The sequence below is a fragment of the Tursiops truncatus genome, chromosome 16 (assembly GCF_011762595.2).
Source record: "Tursiops truncatus isolate mTurTru1 chromosome 16, mTurTru1.mat.Y, whole genome shotgun sequence".
NCBI lineage: Eukaryota > Metazoa > Chordata > Mammalia > Artiodactyla > Delphinidae > Tursiops > Tursiops truncatus.
In genome coordinates this window covers 36106621-36128035 of record NC_047049.1, presented here as the reverse complement: position 1 = coordinate 36128035, position 21415 = coordinate 36106621, and the positions used below count along the sequence as shown (strand labels likewise).

Here is a 21415-nt window from a genome sequence, read left to right as displayed (position 1 = left end):
AGAACTTTATATTTGAAAAAAAAAATTTTTCTTTTTTTCCTTATCCTGCCTTAAAAATGTTTTGTTTTGTCACAACTTAGTGAGAACTCTCAGGTGGTAAACCCAGCCCAGTTGTCTGGTCAGGGTGCGCAGCACTGCTGGGGTTGCAGCAGAGGTGCGTTTGCATTTGCGGTCAGGGAAGGGTCCTGGAGCCCCAGCTCTGCCAGGGTCAGGGTTAGCTGGGGAGCCCTGCCCGCAGTGCCCGAGTTCGAGGCCTCCCCACCCACCCTGGATTTCGGTATCCTGGGCACCATCTGGACAGCAGGTGGCTGCAAAGTGTGGGCTGCGGCTCCCAAGCACCACACCCTCTCCTCGGTGGAGCCAACTCCGCAAACCCCTGCTTCTGGGTCTCAGACCAACCCTTTCTCCATCTGTCACTGCAGTAGGACGTCCCAAGGTTTAGGGAGATTTCCAGTCCTTGGGAGCAGGGTTTCGGGGGGACTGTCTCCTAGTCTGCCTGCATGTTCCCCTACACCCACAGAACAAGAGTCATGGTGTTTTCAGGAGACTTTTTGGAAGCCTTTAGGAAAATAAGCTGTTAAAAAAATCCTAGGGACTTAAGGATCCAGTAAGATCCCACATACTGTGGAGCAGCAGAGCCCGTGCTCCACAACAGGAGAAGCCACCGCAATGAGAAGCCCGCGCACCGCAAGGAAGAGTAGCCCCCCGCTCGCCACAACTAGAGAAAGCCTGCGCGCAGCAACGAAGACCCAATGCAACCAAAAATAAATAAATTTGTTAGTTAAAAAAAAAATCCTACTTTCAGGAAGACAATTATTTCACGATTCCAACACCTTAGGGGACTTTGGGGAACAGCTATGAGTACTTGGTGATAACAGATGATTTCAGTGTCAACCCAAAGGTATGGTGAGGTTTCAAAACAGATTGAAAACCTGTTACAGTGCACCCCTATGTAGCCAGACACCATCTATTGATAAGTTCTTTCCATCACTGCCCGAGCACCTCCGTGGTTCTCTGTCTGTTTCCGTCCCCTTCCTTCCACCTCCGTCGCTCTCCGTCTGTTTCCCTCCCCGTCTGTCCACCTCTGTCGTTCTTCGTCTTTTTCCGTCCCCGTCCGTCCCTCAGTCCACCTCCTTCGTTCTCCGTCTGTTTCCGTCTCTGTCCATCCACGTCCGTAGTTCTCCATTGTTTTCCTCCTTCATTCTTTGTCTCTTCACCGTCTTTCCATCTCCAGCTGATTTCATAATAGTATTCAGAGATTTCCAGGTTCTGTAATGATTATTCTAAAACTTATAAAATGAGAAGATATTGCTGAAGTTAGATGAAAGAAGGAGTGAAGGTTGGATTACCTGGCAGGTTAAAACTAGAATTGAAGGATTTCCAGTGCCCAGAAATTAACCTTGCGTCCTTTTCAAACCTCCCAGCTACTTTTTACTTGTATGGCATGTGGGGATTCTATTTTTTCTGCATTTTGAGATTACTGTTAAGGAATTTATTTATGGTTTTCTTTGTCCCTCCCACATTAAATACATAGTAAACTTTCATTTCTCTCTCTTTATGCTTTTTGTGTTGTGTAAGAGAACATACATGCTAGCTTGAAATGTTGAGTGAAGAAGAGGATTTGGCATTTTTGGGGTAGATTAAAGGTTTAACTTTAACAATAAAGTTAGGGGGTTTTGTTTTGTTTTTTCTTATTACCACTCTCACCCTGCCCTTTTCTCTGAGGTGAAACAAACTTGGGAGCTGGAGACTATTAGTCAGCCTTCTAGGAGACAGATTTCAAACTTAATATTAAGCCCTGTTTTCAAGTCCCACTATTAAATAATGGGGTGTAGTTAAGTTACATTTGCATTTAATTCATATTCTTTTATTTTGCAGGAGCAGTTAAGTAATCAGAAAGTGGAAGAATCTATACAGCAGTATGAGAGAGTGTGCAAAGGTCAGAAACAAACCTCTACTTCCAGTACTAAAATGACTGCAAAATAAGTAGTTAAAATAACAACTGGTTTAATATTTTCCTTTGAAAATTGTAAAGTTAAAGAAGGGTAACATAAGATGTAACTTTATTAAAAGAGAAAAGCATTGATTCTAAAGAGTAACTTACCACCATAAAGTTTATCCTTGGAGAAGTAAAACATTAAGAAATATTCAGTCAGGGCTTCCCTGGTGGCGCAGTGGTTGAGAGTCCACCTGCCGATGCAGGGGACACAGGTTTGTGCCCCGGTCTGGGAGGATCCCACCTGCCGCGGAGCGGCTGGGCCCTTGGGCCATGGCCGCTGAGCCTGCGCGTCCAGAGCCTGTGCTCCACAACGGGAGAGGCCACAACAGTGAGAGGCCTGCATACCGCAAAAAAAAAGAAATACTCAGTCAAAGCAACATTGATTTCTAGATAATGGCCAGTATTTTGTGAAAAATAAAATTAAAGTTATATAGGTCACAATGAATGGAATGGATTTCTAGTCAAAATAATATAAAGGTTATACTTCAAATAAAATATCTTTAAAATTAAAAAATATTTTTAAAATGTTTTGAAAAACTAATACTTTAGATTGAAATTGTATGTGCTAAATTTTTTTTATCAATTTGGATTGTTTTTTTATTTGAAATATTACAAAATTATCTTTGTAGATGATATGTACATATTTCTGTTCATAAAATTATGCAGATTCCTCTCCTTCCCATCAGTCACCCCTTAACTTCTTAGTTGTGTGAGTAGTAGAGCTGGGATTTGAACCCATGTCTGTTTCAGTCTTAAGTTCCAGACTGTCTTCACTAATTCATGCCATTTGTACTTGGCCAACTAAAGAGCAGGTGTAAGACAACAAGATTATTACTTATTTGGATGACTTGGACTTTTGTGGGGTTCACTTACATCAGTAACTTCGATGTGAAAATATATCTCTGCACACAGTCCTATTTTCTCCTACCTTTTTAGGCCACTGTCCTCTAATATCTCCTATTTCTGTAATCTTTTTGGAGTTTCCCTTTACTTTGGCTGCTTTGTCATTGTTGGTAGATGTGAATAGATACTCTGAAAAGCATTCTTTGGACCAGGATATAGTTTTTATCGTATTTTAATTTTTTCTTTCTTTGCCAGATATTGAGACGTGTGGCATAGGCCCATTTTGAGTACTTTTAATCTTCCATCTTCTCCATGCTCTTTAAACTTTCACCCAGATCACTTGTAACCTACATATTTTCAAATCTTTTAGCTTTTTGCAATCTTTCCTTTATTTTTTAATTATTTTGAATTATTGTCTATTCTCTTTCATTTTCATTTTTTAAGTAGTATTTATTGTGTATGAGCATATTTTTACTAAACATAAAGGTAAGGCGTAGCTTGCCCCCTTTTGAAACTCTTACCTCGGCTTTTGTGATCTATTCTTAGGGTTACTGCCTTTCTCTCAGAATGAGCCTCAGCCACTTTGACAAATTTCCTGATTAAGCCATCATCATTTTTTTTCTTTGTATTTTCTCTCTTGAGAGTTCATTCACTCTTGTGATTTTAAGTATGTATGAGACATTCTCTGACAAAAAAAAAAAAAGTGCATTTTTAGCTCTTGAGGCTTTCCCTGGCTTCTACATTTCTATTTAAATACTGAATGCCATTCACTTAGCTATCTTATTAATTTTTTAAAATGGAGATATACATACCATAAAATTTACCCTTTAAAAGCGTACAGTATGGTGGATTTTAGTAAATTCACAAGCTCGTACAACCACTACCACTATCTAATTCCAGAACATTTTCATCACCCTAGAAAGAAACCCTGCACCCATTAGCAATCACTCCGCATTCACACTTCTGAGATAACTCCAATCTCTGCCTCTGTCTTAACATGGACATCTTCCCTCTGAATGTGTCTGTGTCTTCACTCTATCTGTCTCTGTCCAAATTTCCCTCTTATAAGGACACCAGTCATATTGGATTTAGGGCCTACTCTATCCAGTATGACCTTATTCTTAACTTGATTACATTTGCAAAGCCTCTGTTTCCAAGTAAGGTCATATTCACAGGGAGTAACAATCAACATATCTTCTAATCTACTCTCCAGTAATATGACCCCTTTTATTAACAAAAAATTTTTTTGGTTATTTCAGACATTATTTTTTGTTACAGACATTAACATGAATATATTTGTATAAAAGTCTTTGGGCACACATGTAAATATATTTGTATGGGAAATTCCTAGCAGTGTAATTGTTGGCCCACATGTTGTGTTTAAAATTTTGATGAATATTGCTGAACTGCTCCCCAAAGTCATTATACCAGGTTATATTTTCAATAATAGTGTATAGAGTGCCCATTTCCGCACATTTTTGCCAGTATTAGGTGTTATCACACTTTGAACTTACAGCCAGTGTGATAAGTGAAACAAGGTATCATCACATGGTCTCAATCTTTTGTACTTGTGTACGTCTGGTATACTGGTATTCTAAAGTACATTTGAACTATCACTGAGTATTTTTTTTTGTTTTTGGCCACGCCGGGCGGCTTGCGGGATCTTAGTTCCCCAACCAGGGATCGAACCTGGGGCCCTGGCAGTGAGAGTGCCGTGTCCTAACCACTGGACCGCCAGGGATTTCCCAGTCACTGAGTATTTCTAATGCAGAGTTTTACATGACATTTGTGTGTCATTTCTTTGTATAGCTTTCAGTGATCCTCTCCGCTGAATGTTAAACACTTGATTGCTTGTTCATTTGCCAGGCGTTTATTTAGCTATGATAGTTCATAGATATCTTTAGATAGCTTTGATGAGATATCTCATTCCTGTCTTCATATTGCTTTATTTTCTGTTTTATTTGTTGCATATTTCTGGATTCTTTCCTGAGATAAAATGTAAGTTATTGGAGGCAGTGACTGATTTAAGAATGCTCTTGTTTCTTTTACTGTTCCTACCTTTCAAATAATAGGTGGATAGCCACTAGCGAAGTTAACATTGGTGTCCTGGGGCCTTACTGATTGCTATCTAGATACTTCAACTCCTTCTTTTGAGCCCTCCAATTTAGAGCAATAGATAGGGTGTAAAAGGAACAGATTCTTTGAATAAAATTATAATTAATTGTATAATCTGAATATATTTGCAAATCATGCTTTTTGAAAGAAAAAGTTTTAGATAGAATACCAGTACTCCTTCAATCCTAAAGAGGAATTCTGTTTCATTAGCTCTCCTGGCAGCTTACATCACTGAACAGAAAGACTGAAAATTACTCGTTAAAATTTTTTCTCACTGTTTTGTTTTAAGCTTACTTTATATTAAGCGTTTTTAAGGGAGCCATCTTTTGATATTTGTGTCATTTTTTTGTCACTTTTAGTGCCCTAGTTTGAGCCATGCATTTATAGATTCATCACCTCTGACATTCATAGCAATCTTGGTAAGAGGTGTCAGAAGTGAGCCCTGCTACTATGTGTCTATCACCAGAGACGATAAACCAATCTCTCCTCCTTATCTCTTTCTATCAGGCAGGATTAGAATAGAATTGTTTATAAGCCATTATTGTAGTCAGTTTTCAAGGGCCAGAAACAGTTTTGGTAAGGTTATAATAGTACAGTTATTCCTGATGAGTTGGTTTTAAGAACACTAGGAGTAAATATTTGGCTTTGAAAATTTTTCTAGAAAAAATAATTACTTGAGATTTAAATTTGGGATTGAGAATTTATTGTTTTTAGGAGGTAAAAGTTTTAGTTTTGGTTTGAGAATATTAACACTAGAAGTAAGTGTTTTGACAAATAATGTTTTTTCTAAATCCCAAGATCTGTGTTATTCGTGCGGGCACACCTCAGAGATGTTTCATGTTCGGTTCCAGACCACCACAATAAAGTGCACAATAAAGTCGCACAATTTTTTTTTTGGTTTTCCAGTGCATAAAAGTTATGTTCACACTATATTGTGGTCTGTTAAGTGTGCAATAGTATTATGTCTAAAAAAACAGTGCTCATACCTAATGAAAAAATACTTTATTGCTAAAAAATGCTAACCATCACCTGAGCCTTCAGGGAGTTGTAATCTTTTTGCTGGTGGAGGGAGGGCCTGGCCTCGATGCTGAAGGCTGCTGGCTGATCAGGGCGGTGGCGGCTGAAGGTTGGGGTGGCTGCGGCAGTTTCTTAAAGTAAGACAACGAGGAGATTTGCCGCATCAGTTGACTCTTCCTTTCGTGAACAGTTTCTCTGTAGCGTGCACTGCTTTATAGCATTTTACCCACAGTAGAATTTCTTTCAAAATTGGAGGCAGGCCTCTCAGACTCTGCCACTGCTTCATCAACTCAGTTTATGCTATATTCTGAATCCTTTCTTGTCATTTCAACAGTCTTCACCAGGAGTAGATTCCGTCTCAAGAAACCACTTTCCTTGTTCATCCATAAGAAGGAACTCGTCATCTGTTCAGGTTTTGTCATGAAATTCCAGCAGTTCAGTCACATCTTCTGGATAACTTGCTGCAGCTTCTGCATTAGCACTTGGCTGCTTCACCTTGCACTTTATGTTTTGAAGACAGCTTCTTTCCTTAAACCTCGTGAATTAACCTCTGCTAGCTTGAAACTTTTCTTCTGCAGCTTCCTTACCTCTCTCAGCCTTCGCAGAATTGGAGAGAATTAGGGCCTTGCTCTAGATTGGGCTGTGGCTTAAGGGGATGTTGTGGTTGGTTTTGATCTTCTCTCTAGACCACTGAAACTTTCTCCATATTAGCAATAAGTCTGTTTTGCTTTCTTATCATTTGAGTATTCACTAGAGTAGCACTTTAAAGTCTCTTTAGGAGCTTTACTTTGCATTCACAACTTGGCTGTTTGGTGCAAGAGGGCTAGCTTTTGGCCAGTGAGGCTTTTGACATGCCTTCCTTACTAAACTTAGCTTAATCCTTTCATTTCTAGCTTTTGATTTAAAGTGAGAGACATGTGACTCCTCCTTTCACTTGAATGCTTAGAGGTCACTGTAGTGTTACTAATTAGACTAATTTCAGTATTGTTGTATCTCAGGGAACAGGGAGGCCCGAGGAGAGGGAGAGACGGGGCACAGCTGGTCATTGGAGCAGTCACAGCACACACAGTGTTTATGGATTAAGCTTGCTGTCTTACATGGGTGTAGTTCATAGTGTCCCAAAACAATCACAGGAGTAACGTAAAGATCAGTGTCATAGATCGCTGTAACAAATACAACAATAATGAAACAGTTTGAATTATTGCAAGAATTACTAAAATGTGATACAGAGGCAGGAAGTGAGCAAATGCTGTTAGAAAATGGCACTGATAGACTTGCTTAATGCAGGGTTGCCACAAACCTTCAATTTGTAAAAAACACAGTATATGTGAAGCACAATAAAGTGAAGTACAGTAAAATAACAGTTTTTATTATTTTTATTAATAGTTTAATTATATTGAAAATTGTTAGTTTTATCTGAAAAGATTCCTTTTCCATCCATTGATTCTTGCATTCATCCAAGCATCCATCTGTACATCAGTTATTTAGTTGATCCTTCATATATGCCAGTACTGTTCTAGACATTGAAAATATAGCAGTGAACAGGACAAAGTTTCTATTTGGAACTCATATTCTATTATAGTTAATAAAAGTGTATTTTAATTTTAGAAGAACTCAAAGGAAAAATTGGATATCTAGATGTAGATGTTAGTAATTTCTAAAATGTTCTTTCCAAATTTTTAGATCTAAGCGTTAAAGAGAAAATAATTGAAGACATGCGAATGACCCTAGAAGAACAAGAACAAACTCAAGTAGAACAGGATCAAGTGCTTGAGGCTAAATTAAAGGAAACTGAAAGACTGGCCACAGGTGAAACAAGATTGCTTAAATATCTCAAAGCATACTTTCATTTTCTTTATTTTCCTAGATTTCTTTCCTTTTTAAACATAGTTTAGTGTTTATAATAATTCATAATGAAAAAGTATTTGGTGTGTTTTTGGAACATCCTGTCGCTTGTCGTTTTTCATTATGAAAATTGTTGTACCTAAGTCAGAGAAGGAATAAGGACACTTTCATAATAACTGGATGATAGCTTGCAGTGTTCCCCAGATGTTAAGAATAAACTTTCAACGGAGTTTCACCTCTGTATAGCAACTGGTATCATCTTATATGTTTATCTCAATAAATACTCTGACTGTATCCTTCAGAATACCATCAGCCGGTTGTTTTTGTTTTTAATTTTTGAGAACATGAAGTTTCCTGTATATTGGCATGCATTTATACTGTATAGTCAGAACACTATTCAATGGGTTATTGAGAGGTTTTTGTAGTTCTTCTTTAAGAATTTGGTAAGCTCTTAGAAGGGTCTCGGTTCTATCTTGGTCTGTGTACTTCTGCTTCTGGGCTCTGCTGATTCTTGTCTGTATCCCATGCCACATGTAGCTCTATGTGGTATAACTTTTGCATGTACTTTAAAAATAATTTTATGTTTTCAAATCAGAATTGGAAAAATGGAAGGAAAAATGCAAAGATTTGGAAACCAAAAGCAATCAAAGGTCAAATAAAGAACTTGAGGATAACACAGATGTGCTTAATATAAAGCTCAGTAAGCTTCAAGATGAGTTACAGGTATGATTTTTATCTGTATATGTAATTGTATCTTTATATATATGCATTATATTTCTCATAAAAGGATAATTTAGTAAATATTTTATAATTAATTTAGATATGGCTGAACCAATAGCTGGGAAATGTTAATATATAATTTTTCAGTATACACTCAAGTGACACAGGGAAGAAATTCCCAAGATACAAGGTGCTAAGTAAGTGCCAATGAAAGTGCAGTGGTTGGGTCTTCAGTTTTACATATTTAATTTTTAAATCATCACTTCTTATGTCTTTGTACCTATTTTCTACGCTTTAAACTTCTAACTCATCAAATACTGCTGTGGAGAAGATGACTATTAGGAAAATTATTTTGATTATTGTAAATTTAATTATTAAGCTGGAAAAGAATAGAGTTGAATGTCTGAACACTGGAATACATTTGAAACTATACTGCTACAGAGAAGATATTCTGTTTTGTGTTTATATGTTTTTCCATGTTTAGCTTTCACATACTATATGTAGAATACAACATATGGGGGAAATATTTTTTTAATGGGACTTAAAAATACTACGTAAAATTTTGTACATTTTATTTATTAGAAGTTGCAATCCAACTGTAGTTTTGGGATTGAAGAAAACATAACTGATTTTGAAAAGACTGTATCTAAATTATTTTCTTAAATTCAGGCTGTATATAATCAGATACTGAACAAATACAAAAGAAATCAGTTACTTTCTTTTGTAACTATTAATTATATACTTTAGAATTTACCCTTTCCATTCCATTAATTATGAAAAAAAATAACATTAATTACATTGAGAATGTTCATATTAAGGAATACCAGTATGTTCTACATTGTTCTAAAATAATGTGATCACATATCTTAGATAATAAACGGGATTTTTAAATACATAGCTTTTAATGTGGTATTACTGTTTTTGTTTCAAATGAAGTTTTACTTGAATGTATAAATTAGACATTTTTGAACCCAAAGGATCTATGGAAACCTCTTTGAAATTTACTGATCAACTATATTTTCTGTCCAGCTGTTCCTTAAACTAATAAATGTTTGCCCTGTTGCACAAGTTATTCTTTATTTGGCATCCTGTATACCCAGGAAAATTTTATTTTTGGAACCATACAATTAGAAATGACTACCGTAAGTCAATTTTTTTTTTTTAATCTGGCATTTAAGAAGGCTTGGTTCTCTGTAACTCTTTCAGAAATTTCAATTGTGTCTTCTTCTTAAGCTCACTGATGATGGAAAGTCCTCAAATGCACTTTATAGCAAAATCAAGTTTATAAACGAAATGACTATTTAGGAAAGCAAACCAACAATGTTCTTTTGATAATCTGAAATAAACTCAAATCTTGTCATTATTTAAAGAAAAACACTTGTTTTTAACTTTTTGAAGAGGTGAAATGAAAAGTGCTGGATTACATGGAAATGTTGTAAATACAGATTTATTAATTGCTTTTGAAGCATATGATAGTTACTTATGCTATGTATACATATAGGAATCTGAACAGAAATATAAAGCTGATAGAAAAAAATGGTTAGAAGAAAAAATGATGCTTCTCACTCAAGCAAAAGAAGCTGAGAATCTACGAAACAAAGAGATGAAAAAATATGCTGAAGGCAGAGAGCATTGTTTGAAGCAACAAAACGAAATGGTTGGTAACAATTATACTTTTTCTTCTATGTATTTCGCCTGCTTTCTTTGGTTTCTTAAATTTTTCCCTGGGATCCTTATATTCTTATCAGTATCTACATGGTTGCGTGGTTTTGTTTTTTGTCTTTTTTTCAAAGGCAGTTTGTCTGTTTGTAAGATGACTTTTCTAGCCCATTTTATCTTGAAGTTCTTATTGTTGGGGAAATAATTATATCTCAATATTTAGATTCAGAACTTAAAAATCTCTTCTTTTGACTGCCACAGGGTTATCCCTACTGTATTTTAAAACATTTACATTTTGAACTGTAGATTCTACTAACATGGTGTTTATATTTTACCTCAAAAGCTCATTTTATCAGGTCTTTTTTTTAAAGTCAACTAAACAGTTTCTAGAAGACTATAGGTAGAAATAACGTTCAGTTTTACATTGACTGGCTCTAGTTCTTAAGTGATTCTATCTTAGCTTGTCTTTTTTCCTCCTATTTAAATCGACAACTTAGTCTGTTTGGCACTCAATCAGAAAAAAGAAGTTTAAAGTCATCATTGATCCGAGGAAAGCTGTTGAGTAATACAGTAACATTATTTTTAAATGAAAAACTAGTTCTCTATTTACAGTGATAGTAACGTGGCAGTATCACATTGTCATCTATTGGCATTTCCTTTGTTAATGACAGAATTTTACTTATACCAGCTAAACTTTCCTGTACAAACAGGAATGTTAATTTTCAATAAGTTAGGGATGATTTTTTCCAATGATTTTTAAAATTTTTTTATCTTTTTATTTTGAAATCATTTTATTTCCAGAAAAGTTGCAAAACTAGTAGTACAGGGAATTTCTGTATACCTATCACCCAACTTCTGATGTTAGATCTTACATAACAACAGTACAGTGATCAAAACCAACAAATCAATATTATTATAGTACTGTTAGCTAACTTATGGACCTTACTAGAATTTCACCAGCTTTCCCACTGTTTTTTTCTGGATATAGGATCTAATCTAGGATACTACGTTCCATTTAGTTGTTGTGTTTCCTTAGAGTCTTGACTCTCTTTGTCATGTGACAAGTTATGTGAGACTAATACTTGTCATTACTACAGCAATGAGATGGCAATATATTTCACTTCATGTGCGAACTCCACATGACTGGAGGTACCTTCAGGAAGTGTTGGGTTGAGCAAGATTGTAATGCTGCATTTATCTTAACAGGAAATGTTGCTGCTGGTTCTCTTTCTGTCCACAGCCCATCCAACCTTCCTGGACAGTATTAAGAGGCAAGAAGTGAAATCAAAGCTCTTGGCTGTCATAGTCAGTCACTCTACCTCCAACCCAGGAATGGGCCTACTTTCTTTTCCTAATCAGTAGTCCCTCTAGCAGCAATGCCAGCAAGTAAACCTCCTTTGAGTTTTTAATCCTAGAGAAAGCTAGCTTTCTCCTTTCTCCCATATATTTCTTTACAATCGTACCTAGGATATGTGTCTATGATATTTAAGAAATAAATTGTTGATGTTTTTTAAAGCTTTTAAAATTGTAACATACATAACACAGTAAGTAAACAAAACAAACATATAGTTCAGTGAATTATTATTATAAAGCCAGCCCCCACTTAACTACCACCGAGTTTAAAAAATGGAACCCTCTTCTGAATGGTAATAACTGTTCTATCTTTTAATGTTAAACTTTAGTTTTGCTCATTTATGAATTTTATATAAATGAAAACATATAAATATATAGAATGCATTTCTTGTGTCTGGTTTCTTTCACTCAGTATTATGTTTGTGAGGATCATTTATACTATTGCAGGTAACTGGAGTTAGTCTGTTTTCACTGCTGAATATTTCAGTGTATAAGTATACCTCAGTCTATTCAATTTAAAGTTGAATATATGTGGATTGTTTCCTGTTTGGGGCTGTTAATGCGTAAGATCTCCTGTTAACATTTTTATATATTTCTCTTAGTGCACATGTGTATACATTTCTATTGCCTGTATAGCCAAGAATAGAATTGCTAGTTGATAGGGTAAACGTATGTGGAACTCTAGTAGAATGCCAGACTGATTTTCAAAATAGTTGTATCCATTTATACTCCAACTAGTATTGTTGGATGTTTAGTTTATTGGCTCTGCCTATCCAAGTCCCCTTGCTTATCTTCTATTGGAGTACCTTTTTTTTTTTTATAGAAGTTCCTTATACTTTTATACTTTCTGGATAGGAGCGTGTTGCAGTTACCTTCTTTCAATCTCTGGTTTACTTTTTACTCTCCTGTTGCCTTTTTAGAACAGAAATTCTTAGGTATTGTAATTCATTTTCCCAATCTTTTCCTTTATGAACCTCAAGGGCATTTCTTACATTATTCCTGAAAAGTTGGGGGTTTTACCTTCCATATTTAGACCCTAGAAGTAATTTTTGTGTTAGAGTGAGACGGGGTAAAAGCGGTTGTTGTCACTGTAAATGTGTATTAATGATCGACCTGGTAGTACATGTTGAAGAAACTGTTTCTTTTTTACTGCTCTGCATCTTTTGTCATAAATCAGTTCTCCAAGCGTTAACTTTCATATATTGTGTGAGATTAAAATTAAGGTATTTTTCTTTTTTTTTTTTTTTTTTTTTTAATTAATTTATTTTTATTTTTGACTGTGTTGGGTCTTCGTTTCTGTGCGAGGGCTTTCTCTAGTTGTGGCAAGTGGTGGCCACTCTTCATCGCGGTGCACGGGCCTCTCACTGTCGCGGCCTCTCTTGTTGCGGAGCACAGGCTCCAGACGCGCAGGCTCAGTAGTTGTGGCTCACGGGCCCAGTTGCTCCGCGGCATGTGGGATCTTCCCGGACCAGGGCTCGAACCCGTGTCCCCTGCATTAGCAGGCAGATTCTCAACCACTGCGCCACCAGGGAAGCCCAAGGTATTTTTCTTTTTTTCCATTTGGCTATTCAGTTGTTCCATCACTCTTTGTTGAAAAGATTGTCCTTTCCTCCATTGAAATTCTTTGGCATTTTTATAGAGTATCAATTGACCATAACATTTGTGGACCCTATCCTCTGCTTTCTGATGTCTGTCTATCCTTACGCCAATATCACGGTCTTGATTATTATTATTATAGTAGTCTTGAAATGATGTAGTGTGATTGCTCCTACTTTTTTTCTTTTTTTTTTTTTTTTTTTGTTGTACGCGGGACTCTCACTGTTATGGCCTCTCCCGTTGCGGAGCACAGGCTCCGGACGCACAGGCTCAGCGGCCATGGCTCACGGGCCCAGCAGCTCTGCGGCATGTGGGAACTTCCCAGACTGGGGCACGAACCCGTGTCCCTTGCATCGGCAGGCGGACTCTCAACCACTGCGCCACCAGGGAAGCCCGTTCCTACTTTGTTCTTCATTTTCAACATAATTTTGACTGTTATGTCATTTGCATTTTCATATTATTTTTAGAGTCAGCTTTTTCATTTCTGTCAACACACACACACACACACACACACACACACACACACGTACACGTGCGTGCGCGCTTGCTTGAATTTTGAAGTTGCTTTGACTCTAGATCTTTTGAGGGAGACCTGGCATCTTAACAATATTGAATCTTTTGATCCTTGAACACAGATTCTCTCTTTGTTTATTTAAGTGTTCTTTTATTTCTTTCAGCAATGTTTTGTAGTTTGTCATGTTTAGGTCTTGCACGTATTTTCTTTAATTTACCACTAACTATTTCATGATTTTTGAACCCAGTGAAAATGGTATTTTTAATTTTCATTTCTCTATTGTTTGTTGCTATTAGTTTTGTCATTTGTTTTATTGTAATTTTACCATCTCATTTCTCAAATATTGGGGGCAATGGTAGAATTAGTTTAAAAGCTGTAATGTTTTTATTGAAAGAAGTGCCCAATGTGAACATTTAAGATATATGAAGGCATTATGTGTTTGGCTTTATAAGTAAATATTTTATCGAGACTTGACTACATAATTTGTTATATATCCTGTTCACAGTTGTATTTATTGTGTTATTTAGAAATTCAGAAATTTCTTAGATTCATAATTTTGCAAGGTTTATTTTAACATTTTGTCCATATTCTGTTTAGGAAATGCTTCAAGCACAGTTGGCTGAGAAAGATGGTAACCTCCAACAGTGGCGGGAAGAACGTGATCAGCTGGTTGCAGCTTTAGAAATACAGCTGAAAGCACTGATCTCCAGTAATATACAGAAAGATAATGAAATTGAACAATTAAAAAAGATCACATCAGAAACTTCTAAAACAGTCAGTAGAATCATGTTCTTTCTATGCCTTTTTAAATTAAACATAGGAAGTATTCAAAATTATTTAATTGATTAACTTTTAAAGAATAAAAATGTAAGTAGATCAGTGGGGAATCATAGTTTGAAAAAATTATTTGGATAGGGGCTTCCCTGGTGGCGCAGTGGTTGAGAGTCCGCATGCCGATGCAGGGGACGTGGGTTCGTGCCCCGGTCTGGGAAGATCCCACATGCCGCAGAGCGGCTGGGCCCGTGAGCCATGGCCGCTGAGCCTGCGCGTCCGGAGCCTGTGCTCCGCAATGGGAGAGGCCATAGCAGTGAGAGGCCTGCGTACCGCAAAAAAAATAAATAAATAAAAATAAATTATTTGGATATTGGTCATGAATTTTGAGTTTTCAGAGTTTATCATTATGGTTGACTCATCAATGACTAATTGAGAAATAGTACTTTCTCCAATATTTTGGTCATATCTCTTAGATAGAATAATTAGAAAATAAACAACTGATGATTTAGTCCCTAATCTGCCTTTAAAATGTGGAAATATGACTCAGCCTGAATGCTTGGTGATATTTAAATACTTGAACCCATCCTAAATTTATGATAAAGATACAAATTGTTTTTGAAAATAAGCATAATGGTGAGGAGATGTGAGTCATTCAGGAGCTACTTTTTTTTTCCCCCCCTCTGGCTGCACCACACGGCTTGCAGGGATCTTAGTTCCCCAACCAGGGATTGAACCCAGGCCCCGGCAGTGAGAGCACCGAGTCCTAACCACTGGACCACCAGGGAATTCCCAGGAGCTACTTTTGTAATATTGCATTGGGGCTAGGAACCCTAGGTAAAGAAAGTATTGCATTTCACAGATAGCTATTTCCCAGGTAAATTGAATCAGGGTACATCTGAAGCTAGTCTTTTCAGAGTAAATAATCTGCATTTGAAAATCTGCTGTTCCGCAGCCTTCAGACAATAATAAAATTAAATGTGTTTGTGTGTATATGTCTCTTACATCAAAAGACTTCATGATTCTAAGAGAAAGACTGCTCAAAACAGAGGTATTAGCATGTGGTATGAATTGCACAGAATAGAAAGTTAGAAAAACTAGGTATCAACTGCTGTCAGTGTGGTGTTGGGACCTTTAGGAAAATTACTTAACATTTCCAAACTTTAAAACAGAGATGATAATGTCTTTCTAATAGAATTGTGAAAATTAATCGAGAGCATTTGTAAAACAATTAGCACAGTTATTACCACAGTGGAAGTCAGTACATGCTAGTTGCTTTCCCCATTATGAATGCAATAGCATCTTTTTTATTTGACAATTATGGGTAGGTGACATAAGAGATGTATTTGACTTTTGATTTTGATGGTAGTGATTAGAAGGTGCACGTTGGAATTTATCAAGTTTAAAAATGTATTCTGATTTTTTTTATAGATCCCTTAAGTAGGGTTTAGGAATAGAGCATACCCTATGACTGATTAAGTGAGATGAAGAGTGGGCAGCACTTTTCAGTATGGTCTTTTCAGTATGGTCTTTAGCAGTATGGTCTTTTCTACTCTAATGCTATAGTTGCATTCCTAAGACACCTCTAGTTTTTCAAAATTGTGTTATCAAAGTGATTTTGGGGGTTCAAGCTCCAACTCAGTACAGACAGTGGTCATGTTATTTAATTTCTCTCTATTTCTTCATCTGGAAAGTAGGAATAACAATTCTTGCCAAACCTCAGAGTTGCAGTGAAAGTAAAATGAGAGAATATATGTAAAACACCTTGGAATTTGAAAGTAATCTTTCAAATTTCTCTTTAGATCAGATTCAGAAGAGGCTGGAAAGTTGCCCAGCCTTTCCTAACTCTCTGAGGATGAAAGAGAAGAAGAAGGAGAGTTAGTTGGTCATTGAAGAAGTCTTTAATTACTTCCACTATTTAATTCACCCAAATCTTGATATTATATTCTTTAGGTGAAGTATTTTAATGTATATTCGGTTACGGTGGCTTGTTGCTTTAATATTTCCTTACTAGGAAAAACAGACCATGGATATCCAGCCCAGACATACGAGTTCAATGGATCCTGGCAGGGTTGAAACTGAACCTCAGTCAACAAGTTTTGGCAGGGTTGAAACTGAACCTCAGTCAACAAGTTTTGAAATTTCCAGGGATGAAGTAGAAGTGAGTATTTGATAACACAGTCCACTTTTTAACCCTCTTTACCAATGATCATTAATTACTAAATAATACTTGCAAGTATAATTTAATCAGTTGTTGTAGGTATCTTGCTATACAGTTAGCTGTGTGTGCTCTTGGCTATGGAAAGGAAAACTGAAGGCTTTTGAGGGGAGATGCAATTCTTTTGGGGAAATTTGGTCCCCAAATGGTATTAATTTCCTCTCAAAATGATACTGATCTCAAACAGATCTTTGATTATAAACAAATTTGATGGTCAGAAATAGGAAATCCCGCAAAAGATAAAATATGGATGACTATTTTCCCTCATAAGCAGTCCATTTAATAAGCATTCTATTAAATAGCATTTTTTGGAAATTTTACCCATTTTATAACTTTATCACCAAATCCCAATAACCTCACAATGAGTTTCCTTAGTTTGAAGTGGGCTTAGGGTTCTGTGACTTGCATTGGATAACGTAGTTTCTCAGCTTGCCTATGAAATAGATACAAATTCTATGTCACTTGTTGAAAATAAAATTACTTTTTAAATATTTATTTTAAAAACACATTTATTGGGAGCATTCATTGTTGGGAACCTTGCACCGAGGATAAAGACATAAGTAAGATATGATCGCCATCCTCAAGGAATAAGAAGTCTAATAAGACAGGTATTTAATGACTATCTTGTTTCACCTTATGGACTAAGTGTTATAAAGAGAGTGCTAAGAAGGAACACTGATGAGGAGGATATGATGAATTTTGCCTGAGTGGTTGTGGACGTGGATTAGAAAAAGTAACATCGTACTGGGTCTTGAAGGTGAATAGAAGTTTACCAAGCAGAGAATGGGAAGAGAAAGGCATTTTGATCTGGGGAAATAACACAAGCCATTCCTTACAAGGCTTCAGAAGAATCATGTGACTTCCACCACATGCTATCAGTCATGGAAGCCATTAAGGCCAGCCCCAATTCAAGGAAGGGGAATGAGACTGTCTCTCAGTGGGAAGAACAGTAAAGAATTTACAGCAAACTTCAGTTTACCATAACTAGGGTGCTTATTAAAAATCATTGACTCTTTCTTTGGAGAGTTCTGATTTAGTAAGTTTGTGGTAGGGTCCAAGAATCTTTTAAACAATTTCTCTAGATAATTCTTACGATGACACAGGTTTGGGAAATACTGATCTCTAAGTTTCTCTCAATTTTAACATACCATGTATAAACCTGGAGAAAGTAGATGATAACTCAGTCTTTCTGTCCTTGCTGTAGCAAATTTGATCAAGCAAACTTTTTATCTTTTCCAATTTATTGTTTTTAATAGGTAATTGAGACAGTTAATTTTTGGCAATTTAGAAATTCATATTCTGCAAATAAGATTTGTTTTCCTTTTAAATTCTGTTGTAGGATGGATCTGTAGTCCTTGACTCTTGTGAAGTGTCAACAGAAAATAATCAAAGTACTCGATTTCCAAAACCTGAGTTAGAGATTCAATTTACACCTTTACAGCCAAACAAAATGGCAGTGAAACACCTGGGTTGTACCTCACCAGTGACGGTTAAGATTCCCAAGGCCCGGAAGAGGAAGAGTAATGAAATGGAGGAGGTAAATACTTAACTATTAAGTGAATTAAACAAGTAAACCTTATTATTATTAAGCTCAGTGATAATATATAGTTAAACTCTGTTACATTGCCCTCCTATTCATAAGCACTGCTATTAGAGACCAGAATCATAGTTTATGGTATATTTAATACTGTTTTAAGAATATTACTGTGGTGAATAGTCCTCAAACAAAAAGCTTATAGATTTTAAAATATATAGATTATTCCTTCTTTTAGTGAAGCTATGACAGGTCAAATGGTGGTGAATTTTACTAGCGAGCTATTTCAGTATACCGGTCCTGTTCAAACTCAGTCACTTTCCCTCCAATGGAAGAGAAAAGGGGTTGATAAAAGGAATTAGAGAAACTGAAACGACTAACTTGCTTGAATATAATCTTTGTCATTTAACTAAAATCTTAGGTCTCTATGATCATAGTTGGTTTCAGAAGAGAAATTCTTCTTCTATGAGCCAGTATTAAAATTTGGGTCTCAATTTAGTGGTAGGCCAAGAACTATTTACTTCTCTCTGCCGCAGCTTTCTGATCGTGGGGTTACCAAACCTTCTATCATATTCTAGCCAGTCACATTAACTTTCCGATCCTCACTTCCCTCCTTTCGGAAATAAAGAATTAGATATAATATATTTAAAATGTTGTGCTTTTATTCCACATGTGGTAGATACATAATAAATGGCAATATTTATGTTAACAGAAATATTTATGTTTAAAACTATAATTATAAACTCTCTGGCACAATAACTTTTTTCCAACTTGTCTTTTTCACGCCTTTAAAGAGTAGTACGTTTTCAAGTTGGTGGAAGAGCAGAAATAATATTAACCATACTCCTGAGGCTCTCTGTCAGGTAATACGTTTGCTGAGTGAATATTATTTAGCATATTTCCTTCTACACATAGAACACCTTTAGCGATTGTTTTGGAGCGCCTTAGTTAACTTTTATTCTATATTTATTTAATTTATATTTAGTACACTTTAGATACCATTAAGACACAGTTGACCCTTGAACGACATGAGGGTTAGGTGCCAGCCGCAGCGCAGAAAAATCTTGTGTAACTTACAGTCGGCCCTCAGTATGTGAGGTTCCTCATCCGTGGATTCAACCAACTACAGATCATGTAGGGATGTAGCATTTACTAACTATTGAAAACAATCAGTGTATAAGCAGACTCATGCATTTCAAACCTGTTTTGTTCAAGGGCCAACTGTACTAAGTAGTTTAATTTCATCATCTTTGTTAACATGGTGACTAACATCTATGTTGACTTGATTCATTTTTTTCAAAGGAAAAGGAAAAATCGGTTGTATACTCAGAGGGTTAAGATAAAGTTATTTTATTCATTTTACTGCCGGCATATACTCCCAGTTTCAGAATAGATACACAGATTGTTGTAGGGTAAACCATGTAGAAACTTAAAAGTTTTAACTGATTTTGCTAGCTCTTTACTGCTGTAATAAACTGAGTGTTGTAAAGTCCTCAGGAAAATAATTTATGCAGTGCTATATTCTAATCTAGTGAAGACTCCAAAGAGCTCTTTATTGAACACTACAAGTATGATGGAGTTACAATCTTTCTTCCTTTGCTTCCCCTGATTACCATCTTTCCTCTTTTACAAAATCTTCTTCTTGTGATTCTTAAGACTTTACTGGGTAACTTGAATTCTGAGGTTCAGTCATGATCTCTCTGCTTCTGTTCTTGCCTTTTTTTTTTCCTTTTATGCTTATAATCTTTAGTACGACTAATATTTGCACAAGTTCAGTTCAGTTAATGTACTACAAAAGACTTTGTCTTAAGAGTAAGTGGGGAAAAGAAGAGTGAGAGGTCATGCCTTTTTAGTAGCAAAAACAGATTGTATTTCTTAACTTTCACGTTTTACCTGTGCTTATACTGCAGAGTTTTGTTTTGTTTTCAGTGTCACTAAGTATCAATGAGAGGTTATGCTCAGCATGATTTGGGAGTTGGGAAAGGTGTAGATAAATATATTGCTATGTTGTATTGTCAAGATGGGGTTCAAATAAAAGCTGTTATCCCTTCATTTAACTAATGTAATTTCATCATGATGCATGTGAAAAATTCATACCTTCAATCATTTTGTGATAAAAACATGTATTGCATCATCATGCTGTGTGCTTAAACTTACATATGTTATATATGAGTAATATTTCAATGAAGTTGGCAAAAAACATTGTACCTTCAGTCAGGGTTTCTCAACTTCAGCGTGATTGACATTTTCAGCCAGATATTTCTTTGTTTAGGAGAGTTCAATGCCCTGTACATTTTAAGGGGTTTTTAGCAGTATTCCTGGCCTCTACCCACTAGTTTCCATTAAACCTTCCCCTTATCCCCAGCAGTGACAACCAAAAATATCTTCAGACAATGCCTATGTCCCCTGGCGTCAGAATTGCCCCTGGTTAAGAACCATTTTCTTGTTTTGTTGTTGTTTGTTTGTTTGTTAGTTTGCTTTTGTTCTTTTTTTTCCTCCCCTGGAGTCTAGAGAGAGAAAGAAAACACTGTCAAGAAATTAATCAGTGCTGAAATTCATTATTTTTAGGACTTTGTGAATTTTGAAAATAAGAAGAATGCTACACCCAGAACTAATTTGAAGTCCCCTGTTTCTGAGCATAGAAATTCTTCTGTCAAAAAGGAACAAAAGGTTTGTCTTCTAATTTGTCCAAAATTGACCATTTTCATAACTTACATTTATAAAGTAGAAGATGAAAATAAAAATGTCAAATTTGATTAGTAATAATTATTCAGAAGTTGGGTTTTGTCCAGTTATAACTTATTTGTCTTTCGTCTTCTATTCATCTAATTCAGCTCTGAATATATAACCTTTGGCATTTGGCAAGTAGCAGGTACCCCTTGATGTGTTCACCTCTGACTTATCATTCTATCACACTCATTCTCTGGCCCTTTCATCCCTCTCCTTATATTCTTTTTTTTGTGTGTGTGGTACGCGGGCCTCTCACTGTTGTGGCCTCTCCTGTTGTGGAGCACAGGCTCAGTGGCCATGGCCCAGGGGTCCAGCTGCTCCACGGCACGTGGGATCTTCCCAGACCGGAGCACGAACCCGTGTCCCCTGCATCGGCAGGCAGACTCTCAACCACTGCACCACCAGGGAAGCCCCCCTCTCCATATATTCTTAATCTCAAGTTCCCTGCCTGAGAATTCATAACCTGTGCCTGACCTCTTTAATTCAACTATGGCTGTAACT

At 36.3% G+C, this 21415-nt stretch overlaps 1 protein-coding gene across 9 annotated transcripts in view; it reads left to right on the top strand.

The window, feature by feature from the left end:
* Positions 1-21415, top strand: part of KIF20B (kinesin family member 20B) — a 75287-nt gene that overhangs the window by 48870 nt on the left and 5002 nt on the right. For 5 of the 9 annotated variants that reach the window (XM_033841560.2, XM_073794222.1, XM_033841564.2 and 2 more), the window contains 10 exons: positions 1879-1939; positions 6309-6386; positions 7658-7783; positions 8415-8542; positions 10041-10196; positions 14259-14435; positions 16447-16593; positions 17990-18187; positions 18979-19047; positions 20753-20854. In XM_033841560.2, coding sequence (XP_033697451.1) covers positions 1879-1939; positions 6309-6386; positions 7658-7783; positions 8415-8542; positions 10041-10196; positions 14259-14435; positions 16447-16593; positions 17990-18187; positions 18979-19047; positions 20753-20854 — 1242 coding nt within the window. The remainder of the gene's footprint in view (positions 1-1878; positions 1940-6308; positions 6387-7657; positions 7784-8414; positions 8543-10040; positions 10197-14258; positions 14436-16446; positions 16594-17989; positions 18188-18978; positions 19048-20752; positions 20855-21415) is intronic. The other 4 variants (XM_033841565.2, XM_033841566.2, XM_033841563.2 and 1 more) reach the window with 3 other exon arrangements.